General features: G+C 41.7%; 1 protein-coding gene across 5 annotated transcripts in view; it reads right to left on the bottom strand.

Annotated features, from left to right (window-relative positions):
• Positions 1-17,744: 17,744 nt before the first annotated feature.
• The window catches only part of LOC124038495 (calcium-activated potassium channel subunit alpha-1-like), a 235,993-nt gene continuing 234,822 nt past the window's right edge, over positions 17,745-18,915 (bottom strand). For all 5 annotated transcript variants that reach the window (XM_046354452.1, XM_046354450.1, XM_046354453.1 and 2 more), the window contains one exon: positions 17,745-18,546. In XM_046354452.1, the coding sequence (XP_046210408.1) occupies positions 18,525-18,546 (22 nt within the window). In that variant the 3' untranslated portion in view covers positions 17,745-18,524. The remainder of the gene's footprint in view (positions 18,547-18,915) is intronic.

Consider the following 18,915-nt stretch of genomic DNA (forward strand, 5'->3'; position numbering starts at 1 on the left):
CTCTCTCTCTCTCTCTCTCTCTCTCTCTCTCTCTCTCTCTCTTTCTCTCTCTCATATCCCTTCAAAATCACTGAACAGTGATACATTTTTGACATTACAGTACAGAAATGAAATCTACCCACAGTGTTAAAGGTTTCTCTACAGAACGTAATCCAAAATATTCAGAATGACTACATGAGGCCAGACCTCTACAAGGGATAAGCAGGTTTGTACACACATAGACCAAATACTCCAGGGGCATGGAAAATGGATTTTGGGTCCACTGGGTTTGTCACATCAGAATAGTGCTTCAGTACAGATCACAAGGTCAGATCTTCTTTAAAAAATATAGATAAATGTCTCAAATACAGTCTCCTAACTTTAGAATCAGGTTCTGGTGCATTAAAATGTATTGACTTTTTCAGTGGTTAAGGTGTGGAATGTTGAACACCTCTGCATGTCAATACAGTATCAACTGGTATTAATCTGAGGTTCAGTTAATCCTAAATGACCTGTAAGCAATCAATGCACAGGTATTTAGATGCCCTATTCCCTATAGTGGCTACAATTGACAAAACAAACAAGTTTGGTCATCTTGTGTTACAATCATTTTCTTTACATACAGTTGAAGTCGGAAGTTTACATACACCTTAGCCAAATACATTTAAACTCAGTATTTCACAATTCCTGACATTTAATCCTAGTAAGAATACCCCCTTAGGTTAGTTATGATCACCACTTTATTTTAAGTGTGAAATGTCAGAATAATAGTAGAGATAATTATTTATTTCAGCATTTATTTATTTAATCACATTCCCAGTTGGTCAGAAGTTTACATACACTCATACATTTTCGCAGATGTTATTGCAGGTGCAGCAAAATGTTTATGTTTCTAGCTCCAACAGTGCAGTAATATAGGATGAGCCATGACTAGAATATAGCATATACATATATTGTAGATAAAACAGAATATAAACACTCTGTACATAGGGCAGCAGTCTCTAAGGCGCAGGGTAGCGTACCGGGTGGTAGCCGGCTAGTCACAGTGACTAAAGTTCAGGGCAGGGTACTGGGTGGTGGCTGGCTCGTGGTGACTATTTTACAGTCTGATGGCCTTGAGATAGAAGCTGTTTCTCAGTCTCTCGGTCCCAGCTTTGATGCACCTGTACTGTCTACGCCTTCTAGATGATAGCGGGGTGAACAGGCTGTGGCTTAGGTGGCTGATGATCTTCTTATAGAGGGCTCTACATATTCCCAGAGATTGCCTACTAAACAATCTTCTCCACAGTAGTATTAAACAATCCATCATTCCCTTAACTGTGGCTGTGTGTGTTCCAAATAGCACCATATTCCCTATATAGTGTACTGCAAATGCAGTACACTATATAGGGGATAGGGTGCCATTTGGGACACATAGGCTGTGTTCAGTAATCAGACACAGCCCTCTAGTGTCTTCTGCCTGTCTCTCCTGACTCCTCTGGTCCTGTCAGCTTCTCCTAGTGTTGCTTCAATCTCACAGTCACTCTGAGCTGAGCAGTCAAGTAGATGCTGACATGATTGCCTTTAAGCAGCGCCTCTTGTCCCCATCCCTCTTCTATCCTTCTCTGTCTTCCCCTCTCTTCTCCTCCCCGCTCTTCTCCTTCCCTCCCCTCCTGTCCCCCCTACCCTCCTCCACCCCTACTCCTCTCCTGCCCTCTCCTTCTCCCCCTCCTCTCCTCCCTTACTCTCATCATCAGTGACACACAGCTGCAGCCAGACAGGCCAGGCACCTCTTGTGACAGTAAGAGCACCATGATGGATTGCCCTGCCAAAACTGCTGATCAAAGGGGGTCAAATGTCAAATCTGGGGCTGCACTATCTGAGCATGTGCAAGAGAGATAGGTTGCACTGGGCATGTGAAATAATTAGATAGGCAGTGGAGCTCTTGTTACAAAAAACTCAGTGAAATCTGAATTTGTATGAATTTTTGTTTTTGAATGTTGCAATTGAATGTGTTTATTTAATCTTTATTTTGTATCTTTTTTTAGTTCAATTGATCAAAGACACATTTTTAATAAGTATTTTTTAGACTGCGAACATGAACAGCTGAGCTGGAGTACTTGATCTTTGGGGTTCATCACTATAATAGTGATTGGATGTGCTATCAGATGTGTTATGGAGTGCAATTTTATTAGTGCTTGTCTGATTGAGGAACATGGCTTATGTTTACAGACAACTGGCACAGACAGTCATAGGAGGAAGATACCAAAATGTGCACCTCACCCTCTCTCTCCTCTTTCCCTCATACATACACACACGTGCACATGCACCCCCCCCCACCACACACACACACACACACACACACACACGCACACACGCACACACACACACACACACACACACACACACACACACACACACACACACACACACACACACACACACACACACACACACACACACACACACAGTATATAATCATAACATGTAGTCTACGCCCTGATCTGGCTGAATAGGCACTCTGCTGAAAAGACATGTGTCACAGTAGCATTGACCCAGTGGCAGTGATGTACTGTAGGTAGAGATGACAGCATCCCAGCCACTGAAGATAACTCTGGGACATGCCAAGTTTGGTATGTGTCACGTCCTATCGTTGTCACAGCCACGCATCTCAACAAGATGCAGAGGTATTCCTGTACGTAAACAGCATCATTAAAACGGTCATGTTTTTACCTTGAGACATTTGTTGTTGTTGAGAGATTACATGGTTAAAGGACTTATTTAAGTGATAATACCCGAGAAGCCAGTGTTTGGAGGAAGTCGAAGTCGAGGGCTGGCAAACCGTGCAAATATATCCTCCAAACACCGGCTTCCAGGACATTATCATTTTTACACAACGGGTTGCCAACATATTCAAACAATGATTGACATATTTTCATCAAAAACGTTATGTTGATGAATGTATTCATACTATTTCATCCTTGCACAAGACATAGTCCAGACACAAATCTAGGGTTTCTACCCAAGCCGTCTAGATGGTTTAAGGATTTGTACATGGTTGAAGGATTTATATATATATATATATATATTTATACTGGATGCCTTCCTAATTTTGGGTTAAAACATTTAACAAATGTACTAATATTGGATAGACTATTAGCATACATTTTCCTGAGGGGATATGTTCTTTGGAGAAAAGTTGTAATATTCTAGCTGTGCCACTAGAGATGCTGGTTCGAGTCCTGGCTCTATTGCAGCCGGCTGCGACCGAGAGACCAATGGAGCGGCGCACAATTGGCCCAGCGTCATCTGGGTTAAGTGAGTGTTTGGCCGGCAGGGATGTCCTTGTCCCATCGCCCTCGAGCACATCCTGTGGCGGCCCGGGCGCAGTGCACGCTGACATGGTTTCCAGGTGTACGGTGTTTCCTCCGACACATTGGTGTGGCTGGCTTCCGGGTTTAGTGGGCATTGTGTCAAGAAGCAGTGCGGCTTGGTTGGGTTGTGTTTTGGGGGATGCACGGCTCTCGATCTTCACCTCTCCCAAGTCAATACGGGAGTTGCAATGATGAGACAAGACTGTAACTACCAATTGGATACCTCGAAATAGGGGAGAAAAAATGGGTAAAATAATATAAAAATATATATATATATATATTATGTCCGCCCACACTGTCTCAGGGATACACTATGTGCCTTGTATCTCACAAAGAATATGAAAATTACATCTTTATGGAAGAACTGACCCAGTCATCATCCCCCAGGTCGTAGGCCTACTCCATAAATAAGAGTCAGACATACAGTAGTGCACTACATAGGGAATAGGTTACCATTTGGTACGAGTCTGATTTCAAGCCTGGTTTCAGATTAGCAACATTTATCACTGTGAGAGAAGATGGTATAATTAGCTTGTCAGTCTACTTTAGGCTGAGCTAGCGCCTGGCTAGCGCTCTGCGGGAAGAAGGATGGACTGCATGCCAAAGGACCTGACAGCCAGTCGATAATGTGGCAATTAATGTCATAAATAATTCTAAAGTCAATTATTTCAAAATGGACCCTGCGCTCTCAAAAAAGCACTGTATTTGCTACCCTTCTAGCAGACGGGTCGATTTTTTTCCCCTTCTACATATGGGACTAATAAAGCCATATGGCAGGATTCACCAACTAGAAGAAAAAAAAGAAACGCACACCTATTTAGGCGAGGTGCTGGCTAGCGGAGTAGAAAACTTACAAATAAAGGAGAGCCACACACTCTAGGAGCTCAGATGCAAAAAATGTCATTTACCCATTAGGGTAAAAAAAAATGTCATTTACCCATTAGGGTAAAAAAAAAATGAAGACTAAAAACACCAGGAAATCAGCTCCAAATGATTTTGATGTTGGAAATCTGTTCCAGGTATTCCCACGCATACTCCAGGCACGTGATCGTATACAAATGTAAGCAATGTTCGAAATGATTATGTTTTAGTCAAATATCATATCTGCTATTGCGGTCAACTTGCAGTCTACAGATTATTTGTAATTATGTTCCAGCCCCCTGACCTGCCACTCAAGAAAAAAATGGCCTGCGGGGGATTCTAGTTAAGGATCCCTGCCATATGGTGAAACCATAATCATTTCGGATAGGATTTATACAGTACATCTTTTTATGTGTATTTGTACAGTCAACACAAACATACATTTAATTTGAGAATGCCTAATATACTGTGTGTTCGTGTGCGCGTGCATGTGTGTGTGGACGTGTGTATGTTGACATGTGTGTACGGACGTGTGTGTGTGTGTGGACGTGTTCCCACAAGAATAGTAAATGAACAAACATTTGACCAGCTGGGGACATTTTGTTAGTCGCCACAAGGTCAAATGCTATTTCTAGGGGGTTTAGGGTTAAAGTTAGAATTAGGGTTAGTTCTATGGTTAGGTTTAGGGTTAAGGTTAGATCTTTGGGATAAGGTTAGGGGTTAGGGAAAATAGGATTTAGAATGGGACTGAATTGTGTGTCCCCACAAGGTTAGTTATACAAGAGTTTGTGTGTGTGTGTGTGTGTGTGTGTGTGTGTGTGTGTGTGTGTGTGTGTGTGTGTGTGTGTGTGTGTGTGTGTGTGTGTGTGTGTGTGTGTGTGTGTGTGTGTGTGTGTGTGTGTGTGTGTGTGTGTGTGTGTGTGTGTGTGTGTGTGTGTGTGTGTGTGTGTGTGTGTTGGTGGTATCATTATTTCTTTGTCATATTTTCTAATACATTTCTGTTGAAATTGGAAAATGTCAAAACCTATATTGTTAATACGGGTATCAAACAACCGTTTTCATCCAAATTAAAGTGCCTCATCTCCTCTCATGTCCGGTCATAACAGAATGGTTTCTCAAGTTCATAAATAATGTGAGTCAATAATTTAATGGAAATAGCAGTTAAATATATCAGATGTATCTCTAAATCCTTCCGGAAAGCCTTGAGATGGAGGGTCAAGCTGGGTGGTAATATATAGAGTAGACTGTGATGTCTGAAGGTCGTGTCAGTTCTCTTCTACATAATGCATGGATCGTGTAACTCAGACTGACTCCAATCTCCTGAACCTGAACCTTGGAATGAGCATTTTACTAAGTAAATCAGCCAACATGGTGGCATTTCTATTAACCCACCAATGTGCTACTGACACAGGCATGAATCATGAATCATATCATATCTTACAAATTATAAATCATGTTTACTACTACATAGGGTGAGGGGTAAATGTTATTAGATACATACCGCCTTCTGTTTTGCAGTTATGGCTAATTTATTTTAAGCGCAGTAGTAAGTAATAAAATTGAGTGTTGTCTTTTAGAGGGTTGGGAGTAATAACAACTGGGAAGGAGGGTAAATGGAGGGCACTGGTGTAATCAATCTAGCATATAGTCAATCAAATCAAAACTCAAATCAAATCAAATCAAATGTTATTTGTCACATACACATGGTTAGCAGATGTTAGTGCGAGTGTAGCGAAATGCTTGTGCTTCTAGTTCCGACAATGCAGTAATAACCAACAAGTAATCTAGCTAACAATTCCAAAACTACTACCTTATAGACACAAGTGTAAGGGGCTAAAGAATATGTACATAAGATATATGAATGAGTGATGGTACAGAGCGGCATAGGCAAGATACAGTAGATGGTATTGAGTGCAGTATATACATATGAGATGAGTATGTAAACAAAGTGGCATGGTTAAAGTGGCTAGTGATACATGGATTACATAAGGATGCAGTAGATGATATAGAGTATAGTATATATGTATACATATGAGATGAATAATGTAGGGTATGTAAACATTATATTTGGTGTCATTGTTTAAAGTGGCTAGTGATATATTTGACATAATTTCCCATCAATTCCCATTATTAAAGTGGCTGGAGTTGAGTCAGTGTGTTGGCAGCAGCCACTCAATGTTAGTGGTGGCTGTTTAACAGTCTGATGGCCTTGAGATAGAAGCTGTTTTTCAGTCTCTCGGTCCCAGCTTTGATGCACCTGTACTGACCTCGCCTTCTGGATGATAGCGGGGTGAACAGGCAGTGGCTCCCTTGATGATCTTTATGGCCTTCCTGTGACATCGGGTGGTGTAGGTGTCCTGGAGGGCAAGTAGTTTGCCCCCGGTGATGCGTTGTGCAGTCCTCACTACCCTCTGGAGAGCCTTACGGTTGAGGGCGGAGCAGTTGCCGTACCAGGCGGTGATACAGCCCGACAGGATGCTCTCGATTGTGCATCTGTAGAAGTTTGTGAGTGCTTTTGGTGACAAGCCGAATTTCTTCAGCCTCCTGAGGTTGAAGAGGCGCTGCTGCGCCTTCTTCACGATGCTGTCTGTCTGGGTGGACCAATTCAGTTTGTCTGTGATGTGTACGCCGAGGAACTTAAAACTTACTACCCTCTCCACTACTGTTCAATCGATGTGGATAGGGGGGTGTTTCCTCTGCTGTTTCCTGAAGTCCACAATCATCTCCTTAGTTTTGTTGGCGTTGAGTGTGAGGTTATTTTCCTGACACCACACTCCGAGGGCCCTCACCTCCTCCCTGTAGGCCGTCTCGTCGTTGTTGGTAATCAAGACTACCACTGTTGTGTCGTCCGCAAACTTGATAATTGAGTTGGAGGCGTGCGTGGCCACGCAGTTGTGGGTGAACAGGGAGTACAGGAGAGGGCTCAGAACGCACCCTTGTGGGGCCACAGTGTTGAGGATCAGCGGGGTGGAGATGTTGTTGCCTACCCTCACCACCTGGGGGTGGCCCGTCAGGAAGTCCAGTACCCAGTTGCACAGGGAGGGGTCGAGGCCCAGGGTCTCGAGCTTGATGACGAGCTTGGAGGGCACTATGGTGTTAAATGCCGAGCTGTAGTCGATGAACAGCATTCTCACATAGGTATTCCTCTTGTCCAGATGGGTTAGGGCAGTGTGCAGTGTGGTTGAGATTGCATCGTCTGTGGACCTATTTGGGCGGTAAGCAAATTGGAGTGGGTTTAGGGTGTCAGGTAGGGTGGAGGTGATATGGTCCTTGACTAGTCTCTCAAAACACTTCATGATGACGGAAGTGAATGCTATGGGGCGGTAGTCGTTTAGCTCAGTTATCTTAGCTTTCTTGGGAACAGGAACACTGGTGGCCCTCTTGAAGCATGTGGGAACAGCAGACTGGGATAGGGATTGATTGAATATGTCCGTAAACACACCAGCCAGCTGGTCTTCGCATGCTCTGAGGGCGCGGCTGGGGATACCGTCTGGGCCTGCAGCCTTGCAAGGGTTGACACGTTTAAATGTTTTCCTCACGTCGGCTGCAGTGAAGGAGAGTCGGCATGTTTTAGTTGCGGGGCAGTGTCAGTGGCACTGTATTGTCCTCAAAGCGGGCAAAAAAGTTATTTAGTCTGCCTGGGAGCAAGACATCCTGGTCCGTGACGGTGCTGGTTTTCTTTTTGTAATCCGTGATTGACTGTAGACCCTGCCACATACCTCTTGTGTCTGAGCCGTTGAATTGAGATTCTACTTTGTCTCTATACTGACGCTTAGCTTGTTTGATTCTCTTGTGGAGGGAATAGCTACACTGTTTGTCATGTTTCCAGTCACCTTGCCCTGATTAAAAGCAGTGGTTCGCGCTTTCAGTTTCACGTGAATGCTGCCTTCAATCCACGGTTTTTGGTTTGGGAATGTTTTAATGGTTGCTATGGGAACGACATCTTCAACGCACGTTCTAATGAACTCGCACACCGAATCAGCGTATTCGTCAATGTTGTCGTCTGACGCAATACGGAACATATCCCAGTCCACGTGATGGAAGCAGTCTTGGAGTGTAGAATCAGATTGGTCGGACCAGCGTTGAACTTCTTGTATAACTAATGTACTTGTACTGAATAGTGTCTTTGGCACATTGAATTTTACTGTGAATTTGACCAGATTATACCAAATAACCTCAACATTGACTGTACAGTATAGTTAAAACAGTGATGTTCACTATCAAGAGGTCCAAATGCAACATGATAAGTCATTACTTCAGGAGATGTACAATAGCCTATATATGTAAAACAAATATACTTCCCACATTGTCTTCTCATCCTGTTGTTTTACAGTAACTTACTGGCAGCCAGTTACCTGTAAATTACTATAAAAGAAAGTACAGTATATAACCGTAATTTCCCCCCACAACTGTAGTTTAACAGTACCTTACTGTAAAGTGCTTCCTTTACAGTAATGTACTGTTAAACCAAAATGTAACCCGATGAAGTTGATATTTTCTCTGTGAAGCAGTGTAATCTTCTCTAGTATTGGATATGTTCAATAATAATTCATGTGTAATACGTTGCATTATATCTCACTGTACTGTAAATATGTACTGTACGCCCTGTAGGGTTTATATGTTATATTTGAAGCGGTTTACACACCCCCGGGACACTGGTTCAAGCATTGAGGCAGCAGAGAGCTTCAATTTATGCATGCAAGCACTGAAACAAAGGAGTGGAACATTTTGACCTTTACAGAAAACACAAAAGGGCCAACGGTGCCTCAGAGGAAAACTGCACCCTTGTGAACCAGCGGGGGGGACTTCGCATACGACAGGGATCAAATGTTTATCTGCTACCGTTTGTACCGCTGAATTGTACCAGTTGAAAAAGGGAAGAACTGAATCTCCTTGTCTGTCTTTGCTACGACGTTCCTTTTTTCCTTCCATTGTATGCTTCACCTTCACTATTTAGATGTTTTTTCTTTCATGAATGCTTTCTTTTGTTTATATAATATAAGAGTCAAAAAATAGGAGAAAAGGAAGTGATAGTGGAAGTAATAAAAATGAAAACATAATTTGACTTGCCTAATTTTAAATCAAGTTGGGTTTATTGAAATGTTTTAGAATGGTTGCAAGGTCCACTAGTGTAAAGGTCCCGTGTTGTTCAACCCCTCTGCTTGCGTGCAGCCAGGATCCTTCTGTTCTCATTCCTTTCTGTATCAGAGAGGAACCTAATGCAAAATGAATGTGGCCCATGGCATAAAATATGGTAGTAGAGCTTGGCACAGAAGATCTCTGATCAAAAAGCCTTGGAACATCTGTGTAAACACATGGCTTTTTTTCAACGATGTAGACAATGTTCCCATAGCCTTAAGATATATGTCTGGGGCAATATACATTGCCCTGAGGCTGTACTCTACTGTACCAGGCTGGCACTCAACATCTGTAAAACACCCAGATCTACTTGCAATATCCACATGCAATATCCATGCAATATCCAAGCGTTATCGTAGGGTGTAGTGGAATATCGAAGCATTATAGCAGGGTACAGTAGAATTAAGACTTGGGTCTTAATTTGGGGTCTTTGTTCATAAAAATATTTTCTTAAACATTCAGTTTATTAGTTTAGTGAATGAAAAAAAACAGTGTCGACTTTGTACAGTAAAAAAAGATCTAACAAACGATTTCAATATTAGGATTTTCTTCCTTTTTTAGGTGGTGTAGTTCTCCACTAATGCATATAATTAATTGTCAATATAAAGATAAGCAGACCTTTGATCTATTGAATAACAATAGTTTCAGACATTCAGAAGAAATACCATGGTCTGAAAAGACACGGTTGGTTTTATAAAGGTCATATCTGTGGGCTTACGTGCGTTTGTAATCCAAACAAAAAGGAACAAGAAATACCAGTGAACGATAACAACCTCATAGAAACCTGCTCCTCCTTCCTTTGTTGTTGTTGTTCTTCTGTATTTCTGTTAATAATAGCCCAAGGTAAAGATTTATCTGCTGTTGACAATTTACTTCAGCTTCAAATAAAGCAGCCAAGGTCACTCTTTCCTTCCCCTTTTTTTCTCCTTCTGTGGGCTGCCGAGTCCCCACAGGATTAAATTGTCATGTCCTTCTAATAGACAGCACAGGGAATCATTAGTCCTGCTCAGCTGTCTGACTGATAGGCTTTTCAGGCCTATCATCAGAGTGTCTGGCTGTGCCCAAAATAGCACCCTATTCCCTACACTGTGCACTACTGTTGACCGGGGCCCATAGGGAAACACATAGGACTCGTCAAACGCAGTGCACTATGTAGGGAATAAGATGCAATTTGGGACGCAGACACAGCCATAGGCCTCCCCTCCCTCCCTCCCTCCCTCAGCCATCCAGCCATTATTGACTCTGTGTCAGGGCTGAGAGGAGGATGGCTTAATCAGGCAGGACACTCAACATTGATTTGACAAGCCTGGCGTAATGACCTCCTTGTTTTGGTAAAGGATCACTGTTTATCCAGGATGGCATTGATGCACTACGAGCCACCGCCTAGCTAGCTAGCTCGCCTACTGCATTGTCATGGAAACTATTATCACTAGAGGTTGCATGGCTAGCTCTGCTCTGGTGTGTGTATGTGTGTGTGCTCTGATGCTGCTCTGGCAGTGATCTCTGTAACCAACAATCCTGTATTTCAGTAGTGCAGTAGTGCATAGGGATTAGGGTACCATTTGGGGATGCACACGGAGTGTGCTTCAGTAGCCGCAACAGCCATGGTGGATCAGTGCAATCAACAGCCCCTCCGCTTCCCTCGAGCCTCTGAGGTGTCAGACAGTAAATATTATTGGCATACTGACAGTCCCCCGCCGAGCCAGGGTGTGTAAAAACGTTAATAAGCAACATGATGGGCCCACTTCATCCCAAGGTGAGAACGTGGAGACTGTCTTATCAACTATTATCCACAGGCTGCACTGAGACAACCAAGCCTCCCCTGTCAGATGATTTGTCTGGCAATCGCAAAGGGGGAAATTCAGACACAGAGTTACACGCTTGTCAATGGAAATGTATTTCCTTTTTATGCTTTTCTCTCTGTGCATATTTTGACCTTGAACTTAAGCATGAGGAAACGCATGTGGCAGTCAGCTTTTCCTTTGGGGTGGAGATTAAATAAATAAAGGTGTGGCTACAGATACACGGTATTCTGACCTGGACTTAATTCCCTCATTCCACCACCTTTACGCGTGAGGAAACCATGAATAAGATCCAGCACCTGTCGGTTCAAAATGGAAAAACATCTACACTTAATAACAGCATTCTCCTTGCACTGTAATGTATAAATTGATAAGCGCTAAGTAAATGAGTAATCCGTTTGGAGAAGGGGATTGTAATTACAAATATAAATTATTTTAGATGATTTTTTCTTATGATCACTGGAGACATATGAAACCAGTCATATGGAAGCGAACTGAAAATCTTATCAACATGGAATGTATTGCAGACCCTTTTCACAGCGAAGTAGGCTATATCTAGCTGTGCTGTTATTCATAATTGTTATTGTTTGTTTTCATAATTTGCAGGGATGAAATTTGGAGATCCAATCTATTGGCATCTGATGTGATCTTCATGTCCGGGTTGGTGCCCCCCTCGGGTTCGTGCCGTGGGGGAGAACTTCATGGGCTATACTCAGCCTTGTCTCAGGGTTGTAGGTTGGTGGTTGAAGATATCCCTCTAGTGGTGTGGGGGTTGTGCTTTGGAAAAGTGGGTGGTGTTATATCCTGCCCGTTTGGCCCTGTCCGGGGGTATAGTCAGACAGGGCCAGAGTGTCTCCCGACCTCTCCTGTCTCAGCCTCCAGTATTTATGCTGCAGTAGTTTATGTGTCAGGGGGCTAGGGTCAGTATGTTATATCTGGAGTATTTCTCCGGTCTTATCCGGTGTCCTGTGTGAATTTAAGTATGCTCCCTTTTATTCTCCCTCTCTTGTTCTGTTTCTCTTTCTCTTCTCTCGGAGGACCTGAGCCCAAAGGACCATGCCTCAGGACTACCTGGCCTGATGACTCCTTGCTGTCCCCAGTCCACCTGGACATGCTGCTGCTCCAGTTCCAACTGTTCTGCCTGCAGCTATGGAACCCTGACCTGTTCACTGGACATGCTACCCTGTCCCGGACATACTCTCTCTCTACCACACCTGCTGTCTCTAACTCTGAATGATCGGCTATGAAAAGCCTACTGACATTTACTCCTGAGGTGCTGACCTGTTGCAACCTCTACAACCACTGTGATTATTATTATCTGCTGGTCATCTATGAACGTTTGAACATCTTGGCCATGTTCTGTTATAATCTCCACCCAGCACAGCCAGAAGAGGCTGTCACAAAGTGCTGTACATTTGATTGATTGTAGCGCCCAACCTACCGTGTTGATTTATGCACTCGGCAATGTTTTAACTATATGCTATATCATGTTAAATATTAGCCACTATTGGGAGACAGTAATACCCGCACACATTTATAACTGTCACTTTAGTATCCTTCAATTTGTAGCCTACATTTTGCATCATTCCCATTTCATTATGTTAACCTTTCTTTCCTTTGTCACGTCCATGTAGTTTTTCCTGAGGTTAGCTAGCAATAGTGGATCATATTACGTTGCGCAATAATTATAGATAATTATAGAACTCAGATCACACATAGAAGTTTAAACCTGCAGCCTGGCGCACGGTTCAAGATGACTGCACTGCTGTCATTACAGTTCAATGCTTAGTGAGGATTATTATGGTAGATTTATAGGACTGTTTAACCCCTATTGTACAGTACACTTGTCTCACCTTCCAATATTTCATGGATTTAACTTGAGTATGGAAACTCTCAGGATTAATCAAACCACTGTATTTTGCTTCATCAATATATTTTGTTCATAAAGTCTCAACAAACCATTTTTTAAATTATTCATAAATACTTTCCTAACCCTAAAATACTTTACAAGATCAGAGTATTTTTTAAATCTACCAATTGATGCTGAAACGGAGACTTTCTTTCATTGATCCCTAATATCCTGAGCCTCTTCTCTTGATATAATATTCTGAACCTCTTCTCTTGATATTCTAGTGAGTCTGTCAACAAAATTTGAATTAAAGGTACACCGTATTTAAAGAGCGTGTTACACACCTGCATAAGGTAAATCTGAATACCTGGACACACCTAGACAAAAGGAACACTTATGTGAGAATGCGTTTCCTTCCCCCTGGTGGTAAGGGTAAGAAACAACACATGCTCAACACGGGGGCCCCTCTGGGGTGCGTGCTCAGTCCCCTCATGTACTCCCTGTTCACTCATGACTGCATGCGGAGGCCCGGCTCCAACACCATCATTAAGTTTGCCGACCACAACAGTGGTAGGCCTGATGACAGACAATGACGAGACAGCCTATAGGGAGGAGGTCAGAGACCTGGCCGTTTGGTGACAGGACAACAAACTTTCCCTCAACGTGATCAAGACAAAGGAGATGCTTGTAGACTACAGTAAAAGGAGGACAGAGCACACTCCCATTATCAACAACAGGGCTGTAGTCGAGCAGGTTGAGCGCTTCAAGTTCCTGGTGTCCACATCACCAACAAACTAACATGCTCCAAGCACACCAAGACAGTCACGAAGAGGGCATGGCAAAACCTATTCCCCCTCAGGAGACTGAAAATATTTGGCATGGGTCTTCAGATCTTCTAAAGGTTCTACAGCTGCACCATCGAGAGCATCCTGACTGGTTACATCACTGCCTGGTATGGCAACTGCTCGGCCTCCGACCATAAGGCACTACAGAGGGTAGTCCGTACGGCCCAGTACTTCACTGGGGCCAAGCTTCCTGCCATCGAGGACCTCTACACCAGGCGGTGTCAGAGGAAGGCCCTAAAAATTGTCAAAAACTCCAGCCACCCTAGTTATAGACTGTTCTCTCTGCTACCACACGGCAAGCGGTAGCGGAGCGCCACGTCTAGGTCCAAGAAGCTTCTAAACAGCTTCTACCTCCAAGCCATAAGACTCCTTAACATCTAATCAAATGGCTCCCCAGACTATTTGTATTGTGTGCCCCCCTTTTACTCTGCTGCTACTCTGTTTATTATCTATGCCTAGTCACTTTAATACCTCTACTATACTGACATGTACATATTACCTCAATTACCTCGACTAACCGGGGCCCCCGCACATTGACTCTGTACCAGTACCCCCTGTGCATAGCCTCGCGATTGTTGTTTTACTTCTGCTATTTAATATTTGTCACTTTTATTTATACTTTTGGGGGGTATTTTTGCTTAAAACTGCATTGTTGGTTAAGGGCTTGTAAGTAAGCATTTCACCTGTTGTATTCAACACACATTTCATTTGATTTGGAATACCAACTACTGAGAAGTGCATTGGAAAGTGTGAGTAGGAAAAACATACATTACCTATGTCTGAATTTGCCCCAAAATGCCTTGTGTATACTAGAATATATAGCCTAGAAACTACAGTATGCTGGACTGTATTCCTCTTAAAATGGAGTTGATATTTCATATGTACAATATAATTAGAAATTCAATTATTAGGGATCCCCCCCACCTAAAAAAAATACAAGATCACAAATAACAATATGACATAGAACACAATACATCAGTTTTTTTAATTTGTGAAAATACAAAATGAAATCATGTACAACTTATTTACAATCCTTAAAAAGACAATATACTGTATTTAGCATTTGATATTGTATGTACAGACATAGGACCTTAATTTGATAGTAGTGTATTTGAGGTTCAAAAAGGCTTCTGAAGTTTGTAGTTTCTACTTTGAAATTCCAGACTTGATTTTCCCTAAAGGAACATTTTCATAATGTCCATGAATTCTAATACACATAATTCACATTTCCTTTTGCTGCAGGCTTATTTCCTTGCTGTAGCAAACTGGCTCAAATTAAGATTCTACATCTGTATGACATAGTCAGAAATATAAACGTTGTGTCCACAAATCAAAGTGTTAAAATATACAAACAAAACAAACTAAACTGCAATGCCAATCTCCTCTTCATCCAACATCTATAAACGCAATAGGAATAATTCACTAAAGCTTTGTATTGACTTCTTGAAAGGACCAAGAAGTAAACATAGAACATTTTATTTTGCAGTTACTAAGTAAATTCCTAATTTCAATGTTAGTTTAAGACTTTTTAACTCTCATCATTTGTTACGATGCTAATTATCTTCAGGGAATCTGTACATTCCCAATAAACTTTTACAATTAAATATCACATTTTTCCAAGAATTTACATGATTTGAAATGTAATTTATACAGTTTGAAATGTCTCTATGACTAGATATGACACGCTCTTCTTTAGCAATAGAAATATACATGCCCTGCTTCTATATAATCCCTATCTTAATAAACCACTTTCTCTACAGTGGGTCTTTAGCCAGAGTCCTTTGACCTAAACACTGCCCGGCACAATGCTGGCACAGAGGCACGGAAATCTTGGGTGTTCCCCAAGTCAGCAAAATGCTACACCATTTCTTTCTTCAGATTACTGTCTTTTTCTGTCTCTTTAAAGTCATGTACTGCTTCGTATTGTACGCAGACAGAAAAGAGATGAACACATATAGTTATGGTTTATGGACATGACAAATTGGTGAAGAGTTTGAGTGTCAGTTGTGTTACACCAAAACATGAGAAACTGGCATTAAAAAGCTTTGTACTGTAGTTAGCCAAATGATCCCTTTATGATTCAGCTGTTTTGGGGGTATATCTACAGAAAATCCTCGACATTCTTCTACAGTCTGAGTATAGCACTGGGACTGGTCATGGAGAACATCCAAGCTACTCTAGTGCCTCCATGCCAAGCAGAGCTTACAGCCAAAGGAGCTGTCTACAGGTATAGCTCTGGTCCAGGAGGTTAATGCGCATTCCTCTACTAACAGAGAGTTGCGGAGAGAGTTGTAAGATTGGTGAGTGGGTTCAGGGGTCAGGGGTTGTTGTAGGTGCGTGATGGTACCAGAGCTACAGATATATACACCCACTTCATACGATATGTGGCTTTCTCAATACTTTCACCTAATTCCTGGTGATATAAACATAATTTACAGTATAACCCTCCCTGTGCTTCCAGATATGTCTATTAAGGTAATTAAGGTATAGGTAGGGTTATACAGGTAGGGTTATACAGTATAACCCTCCCTGTGCTTCCAGGTACGTCTATTAAGGTAATTAAGGTATAGGTAGGGTTATACAGGTAGGGTTATACAGTATAACCCTCCCTCTGCTTCCAGGTACGTCTATTAAGGTAATTAAAGTATAGGTAGGGTTATACAGGTAGGGTTATACAGTATAACATAATCCAATAAGTAGGCCTATTAGTTAAGGTAATTAAGGTCCGTTCATCTTATTAGCTGTTCGGTTAGCTTACTGAACATCCTCCAAAACAGCATCATCATACTTGGGTTATAGCATTATGCCGCTATAATGACAGGTCAAATGTATAGGGAATATGGTTTATTTTGTATTTTCAGTGTCATTCCACCCACATCTCATATTCCAGTATATTTGTTGGACATTGATATCAAAGCTAAAAAGGCAGGAAGTATCCTGTAGATCAGAAGACGCAAAAACACACTGGCCAATCGAAATAAGGCTTGGGCCAATACAATAAAATGTACTATTTTGACATGAATGTTTACAATCAATCACAAATATAGTCTTGGGAATGTCTTGGGAATTTACTCCTATTAAATGACCATCCACAAAGTGATAATATGGTGAAATCAAAATCGATAACAATATAATTATGGTGGGACTGCATTTAACAAAAAATACCATATACCCTTTTGCAAACTTTGTTATGTATTGTATCTTACCAGGCATGTCAAAAACAAATGGACCCAAAGCGTACGACTTTCTAATACTGGATACATGTCAGTCTTGAAACACCATTCTACAAATGAAAGTAAAGAAATGAAAATGCTTTCAATGGCAAATAATTTGTCCAGTTTCATAACAATCTAATATAAAGTTTCATCATATGTAATCTTGTGTTGCGTTGCTATCTATTCTGACTGAAGTGACCCTCATTCTCCAAAATGGGTAATTGATGGAGTCTGGTCACTAAGGAGGAACTGGCTGTGCAAACTACATGGCTGAGTGTTAACGTTATTGACTGTCTGACTGTACACTTGATTGATATATGATTATATTTATGTATATTACGTTGCTTCATTTATATATAAATATATATTATGTTACTGCATGTACTGTACATATGAACTGGAAAAAGGTTGTCCTTTTCCAAGAGGTTAGTTTGTACTGATGTGATCAGTAACTCGTGACTGATGAAGAAGGAATCTGAGGGAGAATACTGAATGATGTTTTCCCATGCAAACACCCCATTCGTCCCAACTACTCCTTTGTTCTCTGGAGTTCTATGTTAAAAGAATGTTTCGGGATTTTGGCAATGAGGCCCTAAATCTACTTCCCCAGAGTGGATACCATTTTTATGTCTCTGCATGCAGTTTGAAGGAAGTTGCTAACTTGCGTTAGCGCAATGACTGAAAGTCTATGGGTAATGCTAGTTAGCATTGGCTCGTGAAACGAACTCAACCTTCCTTCATACTGGACACAGAGACATACAAATTGTATCCACGAGTTCATCTTTAATCTGGGGGAAATATATACAATCCCAAAGTATCCCTTTAAAGCTAGAATCTTTACTTGAAACAATAAAGCGGTCAACCCTTTTTGGGGGGTAAAAAAGCTGAGTGATGGGCCTGGTGCAATGTAACCACTCTCTAATTCAGAGAGAGAGCTATGGATGCAAGGACTGACTAGCCAAAATGTCAACATTACAGTTTTAACCATGTTTTGAGGCTATACAGTATTTGTTTACATTTACATTGTTTACAAACATTGGAGTAAAACAAACTTATATTTTGGGTTCTGATGGGGTATGACAGTTGAACTAAGCTCCTGAGGCAAGTTTAAGTTATATTTTCCAAGATTCAATGGGTATATATCATTAAAGCAACTAAAGATTCAAGCTTTAAGGTGTTCTTCAGGTTCCAGTTCCACGGGTTATAGGTGTACTTCCATGTGTTCTCTAGGTGGGTTCTAGATGTTCTTGGGTTCGAGTTCCAAGTTCTTTTTCCAGGTGTTCTACAGGTGGGTTCAACTGTAGGTGTCAACATGGGGTTCTGTAGTTCAGCATTCGTCCTCCACCTCTCTGATGGATGGAATATGGTTGTTGGTGGATTTGTAAGGGTTCTGGTTGACCTGGTGGTTGGCTGTGTGACTACTGTGACTAGTACTCATTGGCTTGATGTGAACGTTCCTGTGGTAGGTCGCGTTCTCAGGCTCATCTGTAAACCATGTCTTTTCTGAGAAGCAACAGAGAAATTAAACAGTTAATGGTTTGTGGATGTTACTGGTTCCATCTTAAATGTCACCCTATTCCCTATACAGTGCACCTTCTTTTGACCAGAGCCCATAGGGAACTGGTCAAAAGTAGTGCACTAGGGAATAAGGTGCAACTTGGAGTGCAATCACTGTTTCCAAAATGTCTAAGTGATTAAATGGCTATATCATAAGCATGCCCAATCAGTACTGTTTAAGCTGAATGGGACCTAATGTCAGATAGCAAGCTATCTTTATAGAATAGTTTACCATGCTGTTGTGTGTGTCAGTGGTCATGCAATGCAAATATCATAATGTAAAGCCACAGTACAATAGTCTGCAACATCAATGCA

The sequence above is a fragment of the Oncorhynchus gorbuscha genome, linkage group LG06 (assembly GCF_021184085.1).
Source record: "Oncorhynchus gorbuscha isolate QuinsamMale2020 ecotype Even-year linkage group LG06, OgorEven_v1.0, whole genome shotgun sequence".
Taxonomy (NCBI): domain Eukaryota; kingdom Metazoa; phylum Chordata; class Actinopteri; order Salmoniformes; family Salmonidae; genus Oncorhynchus; species Oncorhynchus gorbuscha.